The sequence below is a fragment of the Budorcas taxicolor genome, chromosome 12, assembly GCF_023091745.1.
Source record: "Budorcas taxicolor isolate Tak-1 chromosome 12, Takin1.1, whole genome shotgun sequence".
In the NCBI taxonomy this organism is placed as follows: Eukaryota; Metazoa; Chordata; class Mammalia; order Artiodactyla; family Bovidae; genus Budorcas; species Budorcas taxicolor.
The window spans coordinates 52,079,332-52,105,518 of NC_068921.1; the positions used below are offsets into that span (position 1 = coordinate 52,079,332).

Consider the following 26,187-nt stretch of genomic DNA (forward strand, 5'->3'; position numbering starts at 1 on the left):
TTCCCTTCTATCCTAAGCTTTTCCATAAATATAAAAAATTCTTTGAATGCAGTAAATTGATTTAATCTTCAGTCATGCCTGTTTTTTCCTGATAATATTGTTAGTAGCCAAGATTTAAGAGTACCAGGGTAAACTGAAGTTATTTTATGAATGTCATTAAGACAAGAGATGAAAATAACATTGTTTAGAAATATTCTGATTGTACAGATTTATGTAAAGACGTTTCTAAAAATGCTAGCTGGTTACAAGGATCCTAAGGATTCCATTTCTGAACAGTCTGTTTTATAAATGCTTATTCTAAATGCCTAATCTTGTATCTTCAATAAAAAAAAAACCATCCTATCATATATATTTAACGTTATATCCATCAAATATGGATTTGAAACTAAAACCATAAATCTGACTTGTTTTAAAATCAATTTTAAAAAACTAATACAACAGCATTAGTAACTATCTTTATTCTCAAATTGATAAAAGCATTTAACATATACTTTACAGTATAAACAAATTAAGTGCTATGCATTTTGCTTATAAAGTGACAAAAGTATTTCAAGCATTATATAATTTGTACAAAAAGTAAATTTCCAAATAAAGCTTTGGTTAGTAGAACTGATTACATACTGTTAAATCCATTTTCCAAAGTTTTTCAAAGAAAAAAGCCTTATCCACTAACAGGTATTTTTACAATCCAAGCTTTTTTACTGTTTAGTTAAGAGGGAGGAATATATAATAATTGCTTTTAATTTCCATATCTAGATCAGCCTCTTTTCTTCCATTTATATGTGGTCAGAATACCATCACTTTTGAAAGCACAAATTATATAGAAAATCACTTTTATTCTTAAGGTAATCTATTTGAAAAATAGATTCATAAGACTGTTGGCTTCCATATCTACCAAGGTGCTTTCTAAGTTTCAAGCACTAATATATTGCATTGGGGGTAAATCACCTCTAATTTCCCCTAGGAGGGTAATGTCTACCGGCACTAGTGCTCAGAATCAAAGTTTATGTAATACCTAAAAAACTAAATATAGCCCCAAACTTAGTATTTTTACAGTTTCTACAATGTATGGATTACCTTATTCATATGAAAGTAGTAAAAATGCTACCTAACTTAAATGATGTAAAATACCAGTGTAACCAAATTAACAATCACAAAACAGACATTTTTCTATTAAAATTTTCCAGTCTACTGAGCAATATTTACTCAAAAATGTGATCATGAACTTAAATATATGCTCTTTTAAATTTACTGTTTATGCTGAACTGTACATTGGTGCTCCTTTTGTAATTTTTTGAAAATTCTACTTACGTAACTGTAATTTGAAAATGTAAAAATGAGCCATCACTAAAATTCACTGGAGACTAATATTCTTTCATGGAAACAATTTATAAACATTTTTAAGTTCTACCTTTATTTCAATTTGGTTTTTTGAAATACATAAGCTTCTCATTTCAATTATTGTATAATGCTGCAAAACTAGTTTAAACAAAGATAAACCCAAGAAGAACCGGTAAAGCATTCCTTACTTAACATATGATGCCCCAAGTACCACATACATGGTAATGTATCACAGAAAAGAACTGGTAATAGTTTAGCAGATTATAGAGCAATCCTAAAAGTTTACACAAAGCTAAACATTGCCTCCCTTCTAGTCCACCTATTTTCCTTTAATTTGATCTTGGCTCTACTTATTATCTTTCTGTAATAATCCGTGTGTGACATCAGTTTAAGTGTTCCAATTAACTACATATACCTCTTTAAATAGCTCTGCAACATTTTAGAACATTCAACCAATCTTTTTCATGAGATTCAATATATCCTACATTTTTCTCACGAAACGCTCACTTTCCTGAGCTATATTAAACACCTTATAACAGGTGTATGTATAACTGAAGACCCTAAAATGTCAAGTTTACACTTAAATGCATAGAGAACATTTTGGAAAACTTATTAGTACTTACTTATTAGATATTACAATGTATAGGATTTGTTTCCTTCAGACTATAAAATATTTAATCTTTATTACTGGTTATTACTTTCAGGTCTGAATCACTTTTTAATTATCTGAGATCTGATTGATATTAGAGAAATAGACTAAGTTTTCTGACCAAAACTGGGCCATGGGTCTTCCAAAATACAACCCTTATATACTCAACGAAGGTATCAAACTTCTGTGCCACAAAATAGAAGAACTGTATCAGACCTACAGGAAATAAACTTTTATTATAATACAGTATGTTAAAATTAAGGTGCTGTTCATCATGCCCTAGGTCATCTGGCCTTTACCAAGTGGGCATCATGTCTGGAAACCACACTCTGCCAAGATGCTTAGACACTTCCCAGTGAATCTGCTCCAAACTATACTTCTGGTCAGGAATTAATACTTCTTCCATAATGGATAATTGTGACAGGCGGCCCCCACACATCTTCACAAACTCAACAAAGGCACTGCAAGAGACTTCACATTCCCCTAGTCCAATAGCTGACAAATTTTTACAACGTTCTGCAATGCGAATTAACTCTTCATCAAGTGGCCGTAATCCATTAGCACACACTACTAGTTCAACTAGTCTAGGGCATGTCATTCCCACACGGCCAAGCACATCTTTGCTTACTGATCTCCCAAAGTAAAGATGGGTGGCAGGTATTTCATACCGAAAGAATGGATCAAATTCCTCTTCATATAAAAAAAAATACATCACTAAGTTCACTTTGGGTGAATGTCTGATGAAAGCATCCCAGCTGCTCTTCTGAATGGTATGGAAGTGAGTCTGTCCTGGATTCTCACTGACTACATCAATGCGCAAATGTTCTAATCGAACATGTTTTTCAGAAGATAAAGCAAGCAGTAATTCATCACTTAACAAGTGGTAATTCAGGGCCAGTTCACGTAAGCCATGACACTGATCAGCCACACACAGGATACCTTGGAAGAAAAAAGACCCAATTATTTATAAAGTTGTGCTCATCATCTGTTTAAAAATGTAATTAAGTACATGTCCCACAGTAAGATTTCACCACATTTGCTGTACCACTTATAAAAGTTTAGGTGCACCGATTGAACCCGCAGAAAGTCATACACACAAATTTATTTGATCACTGGAAAGAGGCTATAAGACATTTTCTGACATTCAAAAATCTAATAATGAAAAAATAAGATAAAATCAGATATAATGAATTATATTAATATGAAATATCTGAGAAAAAATTTAAAAAAGATTTCCATCAAATGAGCAAACAATTTAACCTCTAATACAGGCTTGTCAAATTTCTAAGAAAAAAAATACTGAGATATCACTAGATGAATGAAAACTGCTCAGTTAATATTAATGGAAATATACATTATAATTTTTAAAGCTCTAACATTCTCAGACAGCTCTTAACCATTCTTTAACTGGTTCCTTATACTTCAGGCACTATGCTTCAGAACTACCCAAAACCCCAAACAGGAGCAAGTTTTACCAAAGGTTGGTTTCTGATCTCTGAAGTGGCCTATTGTAAGAACTCTGCCCCAAAGAGACACCCTGATACTACTTCATAAATGACAAACTCAAGCCACTTCTTTCCAGTGTTTAGAAACAAGGATAGGAAACAAAACACAAAATGTATGAGCTACTGTTTATTGTACAAGTATGACATGTCAGGTCCTACATGGGTTATCCTACAAGTACCCACCCCCCGAAAAAAATCTAGAAAAATAAGTTCTAGTTTAAGGTCAAGTCAGCGATCATCGAAAAAGCAAGAGAGTTCCAGAAAAATATCTATTTCTGCTTTACTGACTATGCCAAAGACTGACTGTGTGGATCACAATAAACTGGAAAATTCTGAAAGAGATGGGAATACCAGACCATCTGACCTGTCTCTTGAGAAACCTATATGCAGGTCAGGAAGCAACAGTTAGAACTGGACATGGAACAGACTGGTTCCAAATAGGAAAAGGAGAACGTCAAGGCTGTATATTGTCACCCTGCTTATTTAACTTCTATGCAGAGTACATCATGAGAAATGCTGGGCTGGAAGAAGCACAAGCTGGAATCAAGATTGCCGGGAGAAACATCAAAAACCTCAGATATGCAGATGACACCACCCTTATGGCAGAAAGTAAAGAGGAATTAAAAAGCCTCTTGATGAAAGTGAAAGTGGAGAGTGAGAATGTTGGCTTAAAGCTCAACATTCAGAAAACAAAGATCATGGCATCTGGTCCCATCACTTCATGGGAAATAGGTGGGGAAACAGTGGAAACAGTGTCAGACTTTATTTTTTGGGGCTCCAAAATCACTGCTGATGGTTGACTGCAGCCATGAAATTAAAAGACACTCCTTGGAAAGAAAGTTATGACCAACCTAGACAGCATATTGAAAAGCAGAGACATTACTTTGCCAACAAAGGTCCGTCTAGTCAAGGCTATGGTTTTTCCAATGGTCATGTATGGATGTAAAAGTTGGACTGTGAAGAAGGCTGAGTGCCGAAGAATTGATGTTTTTGAACTGTGGTGTTGGAGAAGACTCTTGAGAGTCCCTTGGACTGCAAGGAGATCCAACCAGTCCATTCTGAAGGAGATCAGCCCTGGGATTTCTTTGGAAGGAATGATGCTAAAGCTGAAACTCCAATACTTTGGCCACCTCACGCAAAGAGTTGACTCATTGGGAAAGACTCTGATGCTGGGAGGGATCGGGGGCAGGAGGAGAAGGGGACGACAGAGGATGAGATGGCTGGATGGCATCACGGACTTGATGGACGTGAGTCTGCGTGAACTCTGGGAGTTGGTGATGGACAGGGAGGCCTGGCGTGCTGCGATTCATGGGGTCGCAAAGAGTAGGACACGACTGAGCGACTGAACTGAACAGCTAGCTAAAGATAGCAAAGCTGGAATTCAAACAGACTGGGTGACTCCTAAGTGCATGTGCTCACCTACTGCCTAGAAAGTGACAAGAAAGAGGTCACCAGTAAGCCAAAGCTTTTACAAAGTAGTGGGAGCAAAATGTAGGCAGTGGAATCAGTGTAGTGATAAAGTGAATCACCAGTACAAGACAGTCACCAGAGGGAGTAAAAGCCATCTGTGCTTCACTATTCAGCTGCCACGCTTCCATTCTCCACAAGGTGTGTATATATACTCTGAAATAAACCCTGATCACCCAAGTTAACGTGAACACATCTCTCTTCTTTGCAATCACATAAAGCCTCATCTAAAAAGAAAATGAACACATGGGTAATGGTAAGCAAAATGCAAATGAAAGAAACTTTGAGGAATCCCTTAATAACTACTAAAACAGCTGTGACAGGCACGATTCTAAAAGTTGTCCTCAAGATGTCATGCTATAACCTATGAAAACTGTTCATGTGATAAGGTGAGCACTCCCATGAGTGTGTAGTGCTATAAATAGCACAGTTAGCTGTAAAATAAGATTAGCCAGGCGATCCTAATCTAATCACGAGCCCTATAAACAGTTTCCTCTAGATGGCTGCAGAAGTCAGATTCAGAGCTTCTGTGACTGAACAGAGAAACTCAAGCCATGCCTCCAGCTCTCACCTAAACTGAGGTGCTAACGAAGAACTGCTAAATTTGCATTTGTTAAATATGCAGCAACAGAAAACTAACACACAGTTACAAGTGTTTAAATATTTAACAGAAAACAGTGACAAAGATAAAACTGGTACATTATTACAATTCAATAATACAAATAACCTAATTACAACATAAGCAAAGAATCCAGGTAGACATCTCTCCGAGGAAGATGTACAAATAGTCAATAAGCACAGGAAAAGACATCTGAGAATTCAAGAAAATACATATCAAACCACAGCAAGATACCAGTTTACATTCACCAGGATAGCCATCATCAAAGACAGATAATACATGTTGATAAGGGGTCAAAAATTTGGAGCCCTCGAACACTGCTAGTACAAATGCAGAAGGACACAGCTGCTTTGGAAAACAGTCCAGCAGTTTCTCAAATGGCTACACAGAGTTACGATATGATTCAGCAGTTCCAATCGCTGTTATACACCCAAGAGAAATTAAATGATATGCCTATACAAAAACCTGTATATAAATCTGCATAGCAGCATTATTGGTAATAATCAAAAGGTGTAAACAACCCAAATATCCATCAACTGATCAATAGAAAAATATGGTTATTATTCATATAGTGAAATATCATTTGGCAAGAAAAAGAAATGAAATATTATACATGCTACAATATGGATGAACCTTGAAAACGTAAGGCTAAGTGAAAGAAAGCCAGTCATAAAGGACCACATATGATTGCATTTACATGAAATGTCCAGAAGAGGCGCATGTACAGAGACAGAAAGTAGAGCAGGGACTGCCTAGGACTGGCTGGGCTAATGTTTTGGAGGGAGACAGATAAGCGGGACATAGGACATTTTGGGGGTAGTAAAAGTGTTCTAAAATTGACTGTATGATGAACGCACTGTGAACTGTATCATATGTGAATTACATTTCAATAAAACTATTACATTGGTGGTGGTGTATAAATTCATCCAACTCATTTTGGAAAAAAACACAGCAAGAAACATTAAAAAAAAAAAAATCTAAACTCTTTGACCTAGCTCTTCCACTTCTTTATTTAATTTGACCAAAGGAAGGAATTAACAGAAGTAAAACTATGTGTAAAATAGTTCATTTTTTTTAAATCAAAGCAAATAGTGGAAACAAGTTAAATATTCAACAGTAAAAGAACTATGAGGCAAATGTTGGCCTATCAACAAGAAAGAAAACTAAGTAGCTAAATGTTCATTAGTTCAGCTGGTAATTACTGAGTGTCTTATATGTTAAGAACTGGTTTTAGGATGGTAGAAGAGTCAACAGGAACAAAACATCCTTATCCTAACAGAAAGCCAGCAGATAATCAAACAAGAACACTCTGCTAGTGTTAACAAGGGAATTAGGGAAGAATTTCCAGAACTATCACAGACCTACAGAATTAGAAGAATCAAGCGAAGGCAAAAGGCAAGTGGACAAGGAAAATTAATGGTTATTTCCTGTGCAAACACTTAGACATGGACGAAAACACAAGCATTCTAAGAAATGAAGGGAACACAACATGTAATATGTAAATAAGAGAGTATGTCAAAGACCGAAACCCGATAGAGAGACAAGGACCAGAGCACATGGGACACCTTGTCAGCCTCAGTAAGGAGTTTGGATCTTTCGTAAAGCATAGTGAAGTTCTGAAGGAAACTGGAGGTTAAAAAAAAAAATCAAATTTCTATTTTAGAAAGATTACTCTGGCACTACCACGGAAATCAAATTAGAAAAGAGCAAGGCTGCAAGTTAGGAAATCAGTTAAGAGGGTACTCACAAGAGTACTCAGTGAGCTAGATTAGAGATGAAGGAAGGCAGTGTGTTAATTTCAGCTGCTTAACAGAATACCACAGACTGAGTGGCTTAACAATAAACATTTATTTCTCCCATTTCTGGAAGCTGGAAGTCCAAGATCAAGGAGCCAGCAAGGCTGGGTTCTGCGAGGGCCAGGACTCTTTCTGGCTTATAGATGGCTATGTTCTTGCTGTGTCTTCACATGGCAGAGAGACCAGATATCTTTCCTTTTCTTTCTTAGAAAAGCACTAATCCCAACGAGATTTCTCCAAATAACTCCCAACCCATTTTCAGACACCATCACACTGAACTAGGGCAGGAGGTGAGGAGAACACCACAAATTCAGTCCACAGCACAGAGATTTAAAGCCGATTATCAGTGATGGAGTCGCCAGACCTCAGTGACTACAGGGATGTCAAAAGTAAGGGTACAAGAATTCAAGGATGTCTGTTAGGTCCCTGGTGCCATTCACTGAGATGGTAAAAAGGGAGATGTTAGAGACTTCAGAAAGGGGAAAGGACGATCATTAGTCTGACATGCCACAGAGACAGGCTAGAGGCACTGGGTCACTGGCAGTTCAACACACAGCTTTGGAGTTCCAGAAACACTAAAGCAGGAGGCGTTCACATACACAGCACAACTGAAGCCGCTGATGAAGATGACACAGCCCAGGGTTTACAGAGTAAAATAACAAAGGGCCCGGTGCAAAACACAGGGAGACACCAAAACGTAAGGAAGGAAAAGAGAAACCAGCAAAGGAAACAGTGGGAACAATCAGAGAGGAAGGAGGAAAATCACGAACTGTCATACAAACGGATGGGATGCAAGGGCTGGGGGAGGCTCAGACGGGGGTAGATACATGTATACTTACGGCTGATTCATGCTGTTACACAGCACAAAGTAACACAGCCCTATAAAGCAATTATCCTCCAACTAACATGTTTAAAATAAGTCCTCCAATTAAAAATTTTTAAATAAACAAAAAGAACAGTCACTGGTGTCAAATGGTACTCAGAGGTCCGGCAACAGACAACTGTTAAGGACCGGATGAAATGGGAACAATTGTTTGATAAAAATTGAACTGAAAAACTGTTCCATGAAGAAAGCATAGAAAACAGTTCTTTAATTTCAACTTAGAGAAAGCAACTATCTAAATATGCAAAATATGAACAGAAAAAATACACACAAGTATTAAATTTAAAATTAAAACCCTCTATGCTTATATTCTTAAAGAATATTACAGGAAAGCTCTCTCTTTCCCAAACAACTAATCCAAATGCCACTCAAGCTTGATAAGATCAAGCAAGCTTATACTATGAGAATTGATATGTATATTTAATAAAAATAAACGAACATGGGATGTACCAGGATAAAGAGAATAATGAACTCAGTTTCACGGAGAAACTAGAGACCCAAAGGCTCTCATACAGTGTGTAAGTACTCCAAGTTACATTCAGGGTGCTCTGGGAACAGCAGGTGGGTGTTCTAAACCAGACAAGAGAAGGAAAAGAGCGGGACACATGAACTAAATTTTGAAGGCTGGACTGGAGTTGGCCAGATGAAGAAATGAAAAAAAGAAATTTGTTAAAGGTACTCCTCAAGGTACAGTATACCGACCAAACACATGTACAAAGAACTGTCATTATCTAGGACTCAAATAAAAGCTGCATGTGAGTAAAAAGCAGAGAGCGGTGAAGGTCAGGAGACAAAGAACTCTGTACACTGCGAAGCTATGGAGCATGGACCATACTCTCTATACAGTAGACAGTAAAATGTGACTAAGGTCACAGTAACAAGGAACTGCCAAAGCCCAATCTTCTTAACTTCTAATTATACTTAAGTTATCACCATCAGTGATAATCTAGAAGTGGCAAAAAAAAGCTAGGGAAACACCGCAATAGACAGACCTCACCATTCCCATCAACCAGACCCTCCATGTGGGAGACAAGGAAGGACCGGAAGCAATGTCCATCCGACAAGGAATCATTTTCTTAGGGGAAGGCCAGGCTTCAGTAACAGCAAGAAGCAGGGGAAATATTCTGTTAAGAGAGCAAAACAGACTTCCCCAATAACACAGCTGAAGGCTTAGGAGAGATGTCAACAGTGGGAGGGTAAGTCAGGAGTGAAGGCTAACACAAACTGTAGGTTTATAATCATTTTGCAATACAAACCATTTGGAATTTAAATGCTCTCAAACTGAATAATGTAATAATGCTTAAGTCTATGCAAGAAAAGCTCGAAAGAGCTTTAATAATGCTACTCCTCCATTTGATGGGCTCTCAGCTCCAAAACTCAACTTTGGAAAAGGTTATCTTACAAAATGTGAGGTAATGACTTCACCACAACTCTTCTCTATGTTATGAAACAAAAAGCAGTTGTGAGATTGCTTTGACTCAAAACTATCACTAGCTCAACCATGATTTGAGGAAAGCCTACTTCACCAAAATGGCCATCTCAGACCAACCTCATACCGTCCCTTCCTTTTATTTTTTTAATTTACACATTTTCTGGCACAGGTTGGACACAAACGGCCAAGAAGATTAGAAAAGTTCAAAGTAAATGTCTAGGTTAGGAATGCTACAGAATTTACCCTACTGTTTACATTAAAAATATTATGCAATAGGAAATAAATCCTATGAACCCACCTTCAAGGTTAATAATTATTAGTTCACCTTCATTCGATAAACACAACACATTTTACTAAAATATCTGGCAAAACAACACTGCACCTGCTGGAGAGACATGAGGGCAGCTGCTCATTTTCAGCAGCTTGAGTGTATCGCTGTTGTTGGCCACTAGGACTTTGAGCGAGGGATCATCTACTGGCGTGTCGTCTATCTTCAGCGAGGACAAGGATTTGGAGTTTACAAACACAACCGTCAGTGCAGAGATAAAGTGAGACTGAAAGATAAACACAGTGAAAACACTGCTTCAGTTTTTACAAACAGAATTGAAGGGTCTTCATATAATACATATATAGTTCATCTGAACCCTGATGATGCATTTATAACTGTTTTGGGGTAGCAGCAGCCCCTCACTCTGTTGAGGGAATATGGTAGGAATGTAGTAGAGAGAGGTGACCTCCTGTCATCTTTGTAAAGGGCCTTTTTATCTGGGGGAAAAAAAGATTTCAAGCCTCAGGACAGGTGTCTCTGAATCACAACAGTCACTGGTCAGTAAACAGAGGAACTGTGGAACTCTGAATGAGAACGCCTCTCAGACACTTCACATCACTCACCTTCTCTGGAAACCCTGCTCCAGTGTATTTAACACTGAACTGCATTCTTTTTTGGTGACAGTAATGACCATTAAAATAGTAACAGCTATTAGCATAATCATCAAAAATTAAAGTCAATGAATTTAGAAGCTATATAAGACTTATTTAGAATATGGAAGCTCATATACAACTTGATTCTAAAATAATAAAAATTGTAACTAAGTAAAAGTTCCAAATTTAAAACTCCTTTAAATATGTTAAATTATACTACTGTCAAAGCTATTATAAGGTATTTTAAACACATATGTACCAATTAATAATCTATACTTTATAATATTCTATATAATAATTATTATATCCTGTTGGACACAGAATCTGACCTAAAGGAACCACTGTAGGGAAACCAGAATTGAAGCACAAAGCATGGGACTCTGAATCAGAGCTAATAAGCCATGACCAATGGACTCACTACACCAGTGGAAGATATAAGGGCCGGCTAGTAGCCACATTTCCTCAATTACTTTTTCCTACTGTGGTTAAATAACTATTTAAATTTTGGTTAAGTAACTGTTCAACAACTTAAATGCTACCATCTTTCTCCTAACTGGATTTCCATATCAAATTCAGCTGTATCTTCTACCATCGCACTACATTAGTATATGCATGACTCCATCTCCTGCCTTCCTTTTTCCCACTTCCCTCAGAGTTAGCTCTGGTCAAATACGCTTCTTTCATGATCTCTCCAGTTCTCTCAGGATTTCCAAGATGTATCAACAGCCTATTTCAATCTTCTACAAAAGCCATTACCAGGAAAAGAAAGAAAAAGAGCATAAGCATCCTATGCTTACTGAATAAGGAAGCAAGCAGTCCCAGATGCACCCCTGGTTCCCCAAAGCAAAATGACATCAAAGGACAAGATTAGTACTAGTGATCATCCTGAGTAATAAAAAAAAAAAGGAAATTATATCCAACATACCTTATAGCATGGTATAGCCTATATATACCATATGTTTGCTTTCTAACTACAGTATGTAATAGAAAAGCCAATTCAGATGATTTCATTTCCCATATGAAGCTTAAACAAGGCACTACTATACCATGGAACTCCGTGCCTCTAAGAGTGAGGGCCTTGAATCACGGTAATCAGAACCATCTGGACTGCTCTTAAGAAAAAGAAATCTGGGACTAGAAACATCCAAAGTTTAGAAGTTTCAGAGATGACTGTTATGCATATCCAGTTTGAGAACCACATGACTGAACTCATGTCCTCAGAATCGGAAAATGTTGACACAAGCAGACTCTCGCCCATTTCCCTTATTTTACGCGAGGAAATCATTTATCTCAAATGTACCTTACTGAGACTTTGAAATCAACCTGTGATACATCTGTTACTGACAGTCTACTGAACAACCTGGGTTATAATATACACTCAAGGTAGTAACACAAACAGAACTCAGATAATGCAGGAATCGGTTCTGGATCACCACAACAAAGCGACTATTACAATAAAGCAAGTCACACAAGTTTGGTTTCCCACTTCATATAAAAGTAATGTTTACACTATGCTATAGTCTATTAAGTGTTAATAGCATTGCATTTAAAAAACAATGTATATTCTTTAATTAAAAAATACTTTATTGCTACAATATGCTATCACATAAGTCTTCAGCAAGCTGTAATCTTTTTGCAACAGTAATGTCAAAGATCACTGATCATAGACTACCAGAACAAATATAATGAAAAAGTCTGAAATACTGCAAGAATTACCCAAATGTGACACAGAGACATGAAGTGAGAAAATGCTGTTGGAAAAATGACATCAATAGACTTGTTTGACACAGGGTTGCCACAAATCTTCAATTTGTAAAAAACTCATTATCTGTGTAGTGCTGCAATGAAAGGAGGTGTATGTCTTCCTGAATCATCCTAGTAAATTCAACAATTAGGTGTTTAAAGAGGTGTCTATATTTTAGCTTGTGGTGTATTCTGATAAAGCCTTATGATTTATTGCTGGATACTAACCTACAGAATATGAGCTAACATACACAGGGACTTCATTAGGTGCCTTTCTGAAAATGCACACTTATTTTTCTATTTTAAGAGAAAGAGACTATTTTCTATTATTAGAGAAAGAGACTATTTCTAATTACATGCAAGAGCAAGTTAGAACATATATGTGAATATAAAAATTATGAATATAAATTTCACCAAAAAAAATTTTAAATAAAATCTGTGTATTAATCCTAACTGACTAATATTAACTGCTCAAGAAGCAATCTTTACACAATCAACAAAAGATTTTCTAAGCGAGCTCTATCTGCTCTTAATACTGGCACTACTTTTCATTATAATCTCACCAATCTGCTCTGAAAGTACAAAAAAGAGCATCTATTGATATATATCTCTTTTCTTCTAACATGCTTATATTTCAGTTTTACTTAGTCTATTTCAGTATTTCATATAGAATCCTCTGCAAATTCATTCACTTTTTAACATTACCCAAAAAGAAGCACAAAGTGATTCAAAAACAGGAAAAAAAAAATCATTTAAGACTTAACATTCTAAATAGTAACTGGTTTTTCAATATATACACACCACTTTTTTTATGTTCCCACTGTAAGTGCAAGAAATGGGTAGAGTTTCCCTGGATTTCTCAGTAAAAATTAATTAAAAAAAAAAAAAACAAAACAGTAGATACCTTTGGTAAATCCATAAAGCTTGGCCGAGCAGTTGAAATAAGTCCAAGTGTTTTTAAAGAGCAGTTCACAAGTTGTGATAATATATCACAAGCTGCTTCAGCTGATTCTTTGCTGCTGTCCACCTGGGAAAAGAAATATCCTTTACACATGAATATGGTCACACTTCTCTGTGTACATTTAACTTCACAAAAGCAAGAAATACAGTTATTAGTTTACTGCATTATAATTTAAAGAATTAATATTTATCCTTTCAATCATCTACCCTCACATACAATGTCAGCCTTTTCTGAATTCCCCTGAAAAATTACAAGGGCAACTGTCAAGACGTAACTTTGACCATGATAAGATACTTACTTAATGTTAAAAGGACTTAGCTATTAAGTTGATTTATTCCAAATGGACTATAAAACCTAGTGTAAACATAAATTTATAATCTTTGAAAAATAATTATATATTTGGTAGTAGATCATATCATACATGCAAATACAATGCCAATGGTACAAATGCTTTAAAACAAACTGAACGTGTATTTATTCAAGAGATTCAGGTAAATCACAACCTGGGATTCATCATTAATGTTATTAACTGAAACATGAATGTGAAGTAAAATGAGGGTCTCCAACTAGTCAAACATGAAAACCTGAGCCAAACGAGCAGTGCCCACACACTGCGGCCATACACTCTTCCGCACAGACCTTTCCTGGGGGGAAGGGAAACATGACCAAAATACTCCTTGAGGACATAAGAAGCTCTTCTTTCAAAAAAGGAAGTTGTCCCCCAGGCTATAAAGCATCTTAAACAGTGCAGTTAAAAGTAACATCATTTCTGTAATTTCTAGATCGATGTACCTTACCTTAACTCAAAAATATTCTGAAGATCCTGCTGTAAAACTGATGCACCGATTTACATTACAGTTTCAGAGCTACTTTTACTCTTTGGCTAAGCTTCTCTATATCAGTGGTTCTTTTGAGGAGTGCTGTGGTCCTGAACCAATAGCAACATCATCATCAGGGAACCTGTTAGAAACGCACACTCTCACGCCCAATCCAGACTACCTGAATCAGAAACGGGGGTGAGGGTGGGGAGGAACCCAGCAATCCTTGTCTTAAGAAGTACTCCAGGCATTTCTGATGCACATAAAGTTTAAGAACCACGATTTTACATTAATAACTCTGACTACACGATTCTCTGGCCTACAGTCAGTGATGAATTAAACACAAATATTATCAGGAGAGCTCAGAAGGATCTTGGGGTGTGTTCTTGCAAATCAGAAATTTCCTCCGAAAAATAAACGATCCCTAAAAAAAAAAAATGCTTAAACTTATAGGAGAAATGATTTTATGATGGTTATACAAGTTGGATACAGCTGAGCTGTGCCACAGGTTAACAATGAAACAGCCAACCCACTGGATGGAATTGGTCTTTAAACCTAGGAGATTAATGTATTATACTTGTTATAGGATTTACCATAAGAACACTTTTAGACAACTCAAAGATGACTGAAACCAAGGAGAAGGCTCTTCAGGTTTCCTCATGGGCAGGCAAGAGAGGGACAACACATGAGGAGTTCCTGAATTTTCGTTTGTTCTATCCTCCCACCATTCCCCTAGCCTTGCCCTCAGCTAGGGTTGAGATATAACATCTAAGTCATCTAGTTAAGCATTAGATATCCCAAATAATGCAAGAAGAAGGAAATGGCAACCCACTCCAGTATCTTTGCCTGGAAAATCCCATGGATAGAGAAGCCTGGTAGGCTACCATCCGTGGGGTCAAAACGAGTTGGACCTGACTGAGTGACTTTACTTACTTACTTAAATAATGCAAGGGATATTTACACCAACCATTAGCCACATATTATCTGAAATTCACTAGGCATCCCTTATTTTGACTTGCTAAACCTAGCAATCCTTCACTCGGTGGCCTAAGTGTCTTTGTGCAGTTTTCTGGAAAGACGGCCCTAAGACACCCAACCATTCCCAACATCAGGCCTCTCCTACTCCTGTGACACATATGAGAGAATAAACAGACAATCTCCAGCTGATACAGAATGACAGTCTTGCGAGAGACTTTAGTTTTGGCAAGGATCTCTGGGTTAAGAATCACTGCAGTATCTGGGTTTAACTTGACCTGTTTAACATCAGCTGCATATGGCAAATCAGGTATTCATGTGTTACTTCAACAGTAATTACAGGATGTGTTAAGGACTTAGTGAACATATCCACACTTCATTATTCATCCCCAGAACAAAACATGACAAGCCTGCTCACGCACACCACTGTGATTCTTTATACCACTCTGAACCTCTCAAAAAGCAACCTCACTTCATTTATCTCATTACTGCCTAACTTCCAGTATGTCCCTGCTAGCAAAGAAAAGAAATAGTTTTCTTTGGCATCTTTCATGTACCTTTTTCCATTTCTCTCTAAAATATATTCATCTAAACTTTTTATATATAGTTTCTAAATCTCCTTTCTCTTTAAGGAACTCCGTATCACAAAGCCATCAATAAACAAAACTCAGACTTTATTTTATTAAAATGAAGCTTTAATAAAAACCTCTACATCTAATATATATTTCTTTGGGCTCAAATTTGTTCATAATAATTCAACGTGACAGTTTCAGTATACGATTTATCTTTATTTAATGGCTGCTTCTAGTTTCAAGAAGTTATTAAAATAATTATTAAGATTTACAATAAAATGGAATAATTTAGCTCAATACGGTTATTTGTGACAGCCTCTAAGGTACACAGTTACTCTAAATCTTTAAGCACCTTCCCTAGAAAGGCAATAGTTTAAAAACAAGGGAAAATGTATCAGTTTAGGACACAAAAGCCACTGCATGCATATATACTAAGTTGCTTCAGTCATGTCCGACTCTTTGATAAACCATGGACCAGAGCCCTCCAGGCTCCTCTGTCCATGGGATTCTCCAGGCAAGAATACTGGACTGTGTTGCCATGCCCTCCTCCAGGGTATCTTCCCAACCCAGGGATCAAACCTACGTCTGTCTCCTGCATTGGCAGGTGGGTTCTTTACCACTCGCGCCACCTGGGAAGGCCCCACAAAAGCCACTAAATACACTTTATTTTTAAAAAGAATGATTTAAAGTATTACCTTGAAGCTGACGTATTGTAGATGATTTGAATGTCTTTTAATAATCTGTTTGATCAGCTCTGGATGTGTAGCTTTCAAATAAGATGTAGCTGGCTGATTCAGTTCAAATTCAAAACATCTCCACAAGTCAGGCATGTGAAATACCTGGTTCCAGTTACGGCAAACTTGTGAAGCATGAGCCCGGTCAAGAAGAGGCAGATACTTAAATACTTGGAGAACAATGTCCTGAAGGAGATTACCCCAATCACAAGTCTGAGAATGCTCACTTGCAGTCCGCAGTCTCTTGGATTTCTCGGCAATACCTTCTTCTGATGAATCATGGCCACTCTCTCTTCCTCCTCCTCGTTTCATCCTATTCAGAAAAAATTCATCATTCTTTTTTTGTACTTTTCAACAGACATAAATCCAAAATTCATTCTTCTATCACTGAGATTTCTGTACACGTGCCTATAAATACAAACATAAACGTGCAGGAGAACTGGACCAGACATTCAGGGAGAAGAACGTCAAAGCAAAATAAAAAAAAAAACACCAGTAGAGACCAACTGTTATTTCACAACCTTACACCTTTGGCAGGTGCTTTTAAGCATGTGTATTTGCACTGTACTATGTGGGGAAGAAGTTTATCATAGCTTTGAAACCAAACCATGCATTTATATTTCCAAAGTTGCAGTCAACTGCCGGAAGCCAGTGTGAGGAATCCAGCCCGTGACAAGGTCATGAGGAAGGAAGCTGACATACGCAAGGTCGTGATCAGACTTCAGGGGTCCCCCTGGTATTTCCTGAACATGTACCCCAACAAAAAACCAAATATCTGCCAGCTTTTGTACTCTGCTTTTCCACTTTTCTGATATTCTCTGTAAAAAAGTCAATTCAGGGCTTTAGTCTTCTGCATTTGAAAGGGATGTTTCGGTTAAACCCCCTCTGATAACTTTCTAGCTTGCCTAACAGGTTCCCCTGGACCTCTTACAGCTTGTGAATTGCTTACAGCCCCCCAACTGCGAGAGGCACAAAGCTTAAAAGCATCTTGAAGATACAGAGCCTTTTCTAAAGAGTTAAAAATCATATTGGTAGAGGGTTTTCACTGCTGACTCAATGACTGCTGCCAGGCCTCCATATTCTTTATCTTTTAGGCACCTGGGAGGATGTTAATCAATGTAAATGGGATATGGAAAAAGATATATAGTAGTTTTGATGTTAGCAACACTAGACTTTTGAGTTACTTTTCTCTTTGTTATATATCACTGCACTCCTCTTGTGTCCTTGCTATGTAAGAATGTTACTTTATTTAGTGCTTTCTGAGAATGGCACCAGACTTTGGGAAGATCAACACAAAATAAGTCTTCTGGTTGACAAACCCTTATCAGAAAAAAGGCTGTAAAATGTTAATTGGCCCTTTTGGCTGGAAGATGATGTAAATTACCTAAGACTTGTGTATACAATTAGGTATGCAGAGAGAAAAGCCTGGTTTTGATAAGAGTCTGGGCTGCTAAGGCTGCAAAGTTTGTGTTACCCACTGATCTCCATGTTTTGTCAAAAGTATAAAAGGCCTTCTGAACAATAGAGGACGGAGCCAGTTGCTGGACTGGTTTCCCCTGTGTGTGTGTGTCTCTCTCTCTCCTTTTCTCCCTTTCCCTCCCTCTCCTCTTTACTTTAATTTCAGGCTGAATTACCATCTGGGGCGCAGAGGCTCGCCAAGTCTACTTACTTGCCCTGGCTGTTAAGACCCGCGTGAAAGGGAGCCTAAGGCGAGGCACCCTTAGATATTCAAGCAAGCACCAGTGGCCCAACGTAGATGGTGCAAATTCCTTGTCTGGAATTTTATTGGTCTTCCGCATAATCCAAGTTATTCAGCCCTCTTTCTCCACTTAATTTTCCTACTACACTACTGTTTCTTAATCTAATCTTATATCAATAAATAAGTCTTTCCTCGCCAAAGCCGTCCACCCTTCGAATTCCCTGGATCCACCGGGGCTGGACCCCGGCAGTCAACTATTAAGAAATACAAAAGAGAACCTACAGGGACATCTCCTCAAGATTTCTTGAAAGTTATCAAAGGATACCTACTATATCTGAGTTTCTGAATTCACGGCAGACAGAGCCACAGGAACGTTCAGACAGCATCTGAATGAAGTCGTTGACAGATCCTTCCACAGTGAGTAGCCTGCCATGTGTGTTACTACCAGACCCAATCTCTGCCTAAAACGAGCAACCTCATCTCTACTGTGCATAGTTTGCTCTGGAATGTGGCTGCTTCTTCCAACACTTCACTAGTTGTTGCAATGTTTTATCCAAGTTGTATTTCTGAATGACAAGTGAGTGTTTATTCTATGTTATTGGTACTGCCTTCATACTGCCATTTGGATCTGGTGGTGGTGTAAAACAGGAATGAAATTTCCAGGCAAGAATACTGGAGTGGGTTGCCATTTCCTTCTCCAGGGGATCTTCCCAACCCAGGGATTGAAGCGGGGTCTCCCGCATTGTGGACTGACTCTTAACCATCTGAGCCACCAGGGAATGGCATAAAATAGTAGTGTGAGTAAGGAGACTGGGTTCTGGAATCGAGCTCCCTGGCTCTCCCTCTCACTGCTTATGTGGCTATTAACAAATTACTTGACTTTCCTGGGCTTCAATTTGTAAAATGGGGAAAACAGAAACACACTGGGATCTTGTGAGGAATTACGGCATCACTGACTGAATGGACGTGAGTCTGAGTGAACTCCGGGAGTTGGTGATGGACAGGGAGGCCTGGCGTGCTGCAATTCATGGGGTCGCAAAGAGTCAGACGCGACTGAGCAACTGAACTGAACTGAAGGAAATGGCAACCCACTCCAGTGTTCTTGCCTGGAGAATCCCAGGGACAGGGGAGCCTGGTGGGCTGCCATCTATGGGATCGCACAGAGTCGGACACGACTGAAGTGACGCAGCAGCAGCAGCAGCAGCAGCAGCAGCAGCAGCAGGGCTTTTGAAAGGAGACATCAATGGCTGCTGAACTCAGGTATAGGAAAGTAGTCTTGTATTAAGAACATTAAAGTAGAAACAGAGGTTCCAGCCAGAAGGCAAACAATGATCCTAAATTTATTTTAACATGAAGTATATATGAGAATGTGTGAGAATACAAGCTCATGTATGAGAAAAACACACTAGAAATAGATTACCACATTAATATAGTAACTGTAAGAGTGGGACTGTATAATATTATATTCATAATTGTGGTATAACTGTGGTGGGATTACATAATGAATTTTTTTTGCCAATATGCTTTGTTAAACTTTACACATGCCTGTTAATGTCAATGAATTGCGCTGCAATCAGATAAAAGGTCTTGTTTTATCTGGAAATTTAAGTACTGAAGGCTCTAACTAAATGAGGGCAACTGCAGTCCACTCACTGGTACCTCTATTTAGTTTAGAGCCTGCGATTCTTTTGTCTCTAGAGAGCAGTTTCTGGCAGGTACAGTTTGGATTTAGAGTCACAGCTTTTTCACACAGGATGGCTTGTAGCTCCAACTCCCTTCTCCTGGCACATCAGCACGTCAGAATTCTGATTTCTGTGTGGGACAAACATACGCATGCATGGATCTCAACCAAATACATCTGTGCAGACTCTTTCTTGCCAGTAGCTAGCTAAAACTCTGAAGGACTGGGAGCAGAGGACCCTGGCTCTCATGTCATTAAGATCAGTCCAGGAGGTCTAAGGACATGCGCAATAAACTGCCTATTCCTCTTTACTCCTACTTCCAACTATACATTAAGTGAAGTAAATGATGTATATTCTCCTGTGCAGAGGGAGAGAAAGGGAAAACAATGAGAGATGATAGCAAGAGGCTAGTTTTATGGAAGACTAAAACTTACATGTGAAACAAAGAATACGTTTTTCAAATATGTTTAGAGAAAAGATGTATAATCTGTAATGTCATCTTTAGTATTAAAACAAAAAATACTCTCCTAGGAATAATGTCTCACTAAAGGCTGAGATAACACTGTCATTATGACCCATTTTTCTGCTTTAACTTATCCTGAAGGCGTACTTTAATTTTAGCATACAAAATTTGGGTCAAAGAACAAAGAGTTTGCTACCCAGGGTTTATAATTTCTCTTCTGACTACCTAAAACTACTCAGCATTTTGAGATACTGAGATTAAAAAAAGAATGAAGTTATTTTTATAATTTATACCGCTCACTAAACTGTTGATCTTCTATTCCTGGAGAAAAGTCGTCTAAAACCAGAACTATTCAATTTAAAGATGGAACGATTCATACAGATACATAAACAAAACGACGACCTTTTTCACACAATTATCTTTGCTAATACATTGCTGAGTCTAACAACATACTTTCTTTTGTCTACTGCATCCTTGTTTTAAATAAAAGTACATTTCAATATCTTTCCAAATGGAGTACAGAAAAAAAGCTGACATATTAAAAAGAGGGCTTCCCTGGTGGCTCAGTGGTAAAAAAAAAAAAATCCACCTGCCACTGCAGGAGATGTGGGGTCAATTCCTGGTCAGGAAGATACCCTGGCAGAGGAGATGGCAACCCACTCCAGTATTCTCGCCTGGGAAATCCCATGGACAGAGCCTGCAGTTCACTGGGTCGCAAGAGCAGGACATGACTTAGCAACTAAACAACAGTCTCTAACTAGCTGAACTGAAGTCTTTAAACTGTCACATTTGACTACTGTAGTATGTCAGAATTACAGTATATAAAGCAACAACAACAAAATTAAAACCAAATGCCAATACAAATGTCTCTGTATTACCCTCATTTATGTGTAAAAACATCAGATCATAGTGGGCACCTAAGGAAAAACTGTTAATGTCAAATCTTTTCCAAGACAATTCATGCAAAAATTTGCACTGCCTTCAGAAGTATTTTATTAAATCTATTTACACATGAAGCTCTGATATAAAGAAAGTTAAACAACTTAGAGGATCTACCAGTCTGCAAAGAATTTACATCAATGGACGACTTCTTACTTTTAGTTAAAGTGAAAACCCCTCTCACACTAGAACTTGGGTGCAGAGAAGATGGATGATCAACCTCTCTGAGATCTAGGAGAGCACCCAAACTAGGCCGCTTCATAACTCTGGCAGTTGACTTCAAAATGCGACTTTTCCAGGCTCCCAAAAATCGATTCCACTTGGGCCACTAAAAGCATTCGGTGAGACTGATACCCCTAAGGAGCATCAAAAAAACAAACGAATGACGAAAGACTCCCTCCTGATCAAGCAGCACAGAGAATTATGGTATTAACTCTTCACATTTCCATACGCTCTGAAAGGAGTAGTCACTTTGTTCATCAGATGAAGAGCCTAAGAGAACACTTGGCTATGTGCCCTTCGTTGTTTTTTTAGTACACTGCGATCATAGTAATTTTAAAAGCTCATTTGTATTTAGCTCTAAAAAGCCTGTTTTGGCATCACATTTCCTTTCCATTTATGCTCTGCTTTTGACTAATAATTGACATGCATTCTTCGGCTGGAATACAAAGACCAAATGGGTGCAAATAGTCTGACTCTCAGAACTAGATGGTATTAGAGAGTGGGGTGGTGAAAATTGGTTCACCGATCATTTGTAGATACAGGAGTTGATGGCATTTTTATAAAGATTTCAGAAGAAAAAAAAGATTCTGAAAGATCTGAGAGATACTGGACATGTTCAGCAACAAAATAACTGCTTATCTCTAAGCACGGTGATGCAGGCCAATCACTTAATAGGGTTTTTCCTGATCCCTGTCTGCAACTTCATCTAAAAGAGCTACTCTCGCTCAAAGCAGGGGCAAAGCTGCTCATTCCAAGTTGACCAACTTTTCCACTTGGCTACGCGCGTCCGAGGTTTGCCCTCCTCCCGCGCCACCTCCTCGAATTGGCTTTCTCAGACTTGTCTCCCGCCCTACCCCGGGCGGTCTGTTTGGACATCTTGATGTCTCTCATTTCTCAAAGCCAGGCCGAGCGCGAGCTCTAGGGTGTCGGTCACCAGGCCCCGCCGAGAGTCACAAAGCCGGGCGCCAGGCGCGGCGAGCCCGGGGCGCGGCGGCGGCGGCGTCGCGCGGAGGCTGCCGCCGGGCGCCGCGCGCGCACCACGCCTTGTTGACATGTTCAGAAGCAGGTTCGCGGGGCAACGCCCCCAAACGGGCTCCAGCGCCCCGCCCCGCCCCGCACTCTCGAGGGGCGGCCCGCGCACTCTCGGGTCCCCGTGGCCCCCTCCGCCCCCGGCCCGCCCACCTCCGCGACCCTGCCCGGCTCCCGCCGCCGCCGCGAGGCTCCGGCCCCGGCCCTCCGCGTTACCTGCTGCCGCGGGCGGCTTCCCCCACGCTCCACCCCGGACTCCGGGGGCGGCTGCTCCCGCGGCTCTCACATGAGGCCCCGCGGGCCCCGCGCCTCGCGCTCCCGCCGCCGCGGCCCCCCGCGCTCCGCCCGCATCCGAAGCGCTGGTCGCCTGGGGGACGCCAACGCGGCTCCGGCTGTCCGGAGAGAAGCCGCCCTCCTCAGTCTCGCGCCATCCGTGTCCTTCTCCTGGGTCCCTTCGTCGCCGGGAGAGGGACGGTTGCAGGGAGCTGCAGCCACCGCGTAGGTTCTCGGCGCCGCGGCCCAGAGACAGAAACCAAAATGGCGCCCGGGCTCGCGGCCGCGCGCTTCCCCCGGCGGCGCGTCCCCGCCTAGGGGGGCGGGCGCGCGTCCGCCGCGGCGAGTTCCAGGAGGATGAGCCAGGGAACCCGAAGGGGCCGCACCCACGCGGGAGCGCGCTCCGTCCCGCACGGCTGGGGGCTCGGTCTCCTGGTTCCCCGGGGAGTGTCGGCAGCCTTCCTCCCCGAAACGTGACTGCGGCTTTTAGGTTTTTTGTTTTGTCTTGTTTTTTTGCGTCTTGAAGCCGAACGTGAGGGGGGCTGGAGCCAGCTAGATGCCTAACAGACTGCGGTGCAAAGTGGAAAGTTTAGGGAGGCGGAGCAGCTACAAGAAAGTAGAGTCCCTGGGGCGGGCTGCAGCTGGTTCTGGCCGACCGGTAAACTAGCCGCGGCAGCGGACACACCTCCGCGTGGGAGGCTGGGCCTCCGATGGCCACGCCCGCTCACGTCACGGGAGGAGGTAAAACACAGCTTGTAACAATACACACAAAATAGACCATCCTTGGCATTCTATGATAATATGCATCTTGTATACATAAGGTGTTATATGGCGGGGCATTAAAGCAGAATGGTGACACTGAACGCTGGGATGACGGGTGATATTTTAAAAATCGCCTTTTTAAAGTAGACAGACTCGTGACATTTGTAAATAGCTTTCTGAAACACAGTAAGAATAGTGTAAGGGAGTCGATGGCGGATAAAAGAAAACTCCGGTGAAGGCTTTTGTAAGTAGAGGCATCTTTGTGTGTAACTGCTACCTGGTTAGCTTGTTTTCAAAGTTTGGATTTGGGGATACTGGGTTTTCTTAAACTATCCTTAGGTGCAAAAATCTAACTTGAATCATGCACCATCCCCATTCCCCTCAAAAATAATTTTTCATCATAGATGTCTTGTCAAAGATCTGCCCGGTGTGTAAGAGACTGGAAGACAGTGAAAACCAGGCATCCCAGCACTCTTCTACTCCCCGCAAACTTGAGCTAGGAAGGCGTGGATAAAAGTACCGTGAGAGTCATTGTGGGAAAATGCCACTGTTTTCTGTTAAGGCCTGGCCATCAGATCAAAAGTCAAAGGGAACAAAGTCTGGCAACAAAATACTGTGTCTGGACTTGCACTGCGACATTTTTTAGGTTCCTCCTTGACTGGATGAGGAAGGACAAGAGGAAGAAGGGCAATGATAATAGTTACAAGAAGAAACACAAGTCAAATACAGACATATTTATTTAAACTTACTTTAACAGAATAAACGATCAGCAAAACACATAACTAGTAAACACTGTATCTCATTAAAACGTTCATACTCCAATTGTAGCCCCCTTTTAAAGCCTCATGACAGTCTCTTCTCTCCCTAAAGACAAGGGTGGGACCTTGGCTCACTTTACCAATATCTAATGCTTCCTTTCCTTCCCTGTTACTGTTATTTAAAGATTTTATTTGCCCTTTTTGCAAAAAGCAACTTGTGCTTATTTTAAAACCAGCCGAGGGCTTCCCTGGTGTCTCAGTGGTGAAGAATCTTGCTGCCATTGCGGGAAACACAGGTACAAGCCCTGTTCTGGGAAGATCCCACGTGCTGCAGAGCAGCTAAGCCCTTGTGCCACAGGTATTGAGCCTGTGCTGTAGTCTCCAACTTCTGAAACCAGGGGTGTGCCTGAGAGCCTGTGCTCCACAAGAGAAACCACCGCAGTAAGAGGCCCTCACACCACAGCTAGAGGGGGGCCCTCACTTGCTGCTACTAGAGAAAATCCTGCGTACAATGAAGACCCAGCATAGCCATAAATAAATGCAAAATTAGTCAATACTTAAATTTTTCAGTTCTGTTTTTCAAGATCGGTGACACTGTCTGGGGAAGGGAGAGGGTGGCTGTTGAGTAATCTGGTCCAGCAAGGAAGAATATTTTGTTACCAACCCAGTTTAGGATTGTTGGTACAAGTGGTAATAAAAAACAAACCAACAAAGAGTCAGATTTATTATTGTTTTTAAATTCTCTGCAGATAGTGTGAACCATCTGCTGGGATGATCAGGATAGGTTAGGTTATGTTGAGTAGTTCTTTCAATACCATCTCATAATTCTTTGTTTCGATGACCTTCACAGTTTTTAGGAGCACTGTTCCAGAATTTTGTAGAATGTTCCTCAACTGGGGTCTGTCTCTTGTTTTCTCATTCATGGTCAGACTGAGGTTATGAGTATTTCAGAGGAAGGACACACATGAATAAAGTATCACTGTCATCGTATCATATCAAGGATACATACTGTCAAAGGATTTCTCTCTACTGAGGCTAACATTCATCAGAGTTTGAGATCAACTACAAACTGGCACTTGCCATCTGTCTCTACCAGGATTAAATCATGTGCTGCTGCAGCTGCTGATTTTCAAGACCCTCTGAAATGAGTCAGGGTGGAGAACAGAAATGGGGCACTCCGTGCTCTGGGGAACATCTGGCATAACAGGTCTTCGGATATTTTCAGGAACTGATTTTATGAGCCCAGTTCTTATACCTCCTTATATCTAATATACATGCGTGTGAAGTCACTTCAGTCCTGTCTGACTCTTTGATACCCTCTGGACTGTAGCCTGCCAGGCTCCTCTGTCCACGGGATACTCCAGGCAAGAATGCTGGAGTGGGATGCCATGCCCTCCTCCAGGGGATCTTCCCGACCCAGGAATCAAACCTACAGTTCTTGTATCTTCTGCACTGGCAGGCAGATTCTTTACCACGGGCGTCACCTGGGAAGCCCCCTCATGTCTAGAACAGCACTAAAATTTTTCATGGTGATGGCTGTTCCTTGTGACTAGCAGAAAGCTTCACCAGACTTGCAGAAACCTTCTGGAAAAAATATGTGCTTGATTGCATGTACTCTCCCTTCACCAAAATCACATATATACTGACCTTCTCCTATACCTCTTTGGAGCAATTTCTCAGTGCTATCTGAGGTGTTGTCTCCTAGGCTGCAGTCCTCATTTTCCCCTAAATGAAGCTTAACTTGCAACTGTCACATTGTGCTTTTTTTTTTTTTTAAGTCAAGATATGTAATTTTTTTTTTTTTTCTCCCTTTCCAGACTATCCTTTTTGGGAGGACGTCTCTGGGTTCACCTCACACTAAAAGGTTGGAGAAAGTTATGTTCCATCTCCTGAGGTGAGACTATCTGCATATATTATTTGGGATTTGTTTGCATGGAGGTTTGC

General features: G+C 40.0%; 1 protein-coding gene across 2 annotated transcripts; it reads right to left on the reverse strand.

Annotated features, from left to right (window-relative positions):
- Positions 1 to 518: 518 nt before the first annotated feature.
- On the reverse strand, positions 519 to 22,778 carry FBXL3 (F-box and leucine rich repeat protein 3). 2 transcript variants are annotated; one of them, XM_052650021.1, is made up of 5 exons: positions 22,667 to 22,778; positions 16,378 to 16,729; positions 13,261 to 13,383; positions 10,075 to 10,246; positions 519 to 2,929 (listed from the first exon to the last, which is right to left on the reverse strand). In XM_052650021.1, exons 2-5 carry the CDS (start codon positions 16,726 to 16,728, stop codon positions 2,286 to 2,288), a joined length of 1,290 nt encoding a protein of 429 aa, XP_052505981.1. In that variant the 5' UTR covers position 16,729; positions 22,667 to 22,778; the 3' UTR covers positions 519 to 2,285. The 2 variants fall into 2 exon arrangements, with proteins under 2 accessions (XP_052505981.1, XP_052505982.1); XM_052650022.1 differs by lacking the exon at positions 22,667 to 22,778 and adding an exon at positions 19,775 to 19,891.
- Positions 22,779 to 26,187: the final 3,409 nt, after the last annotated feature.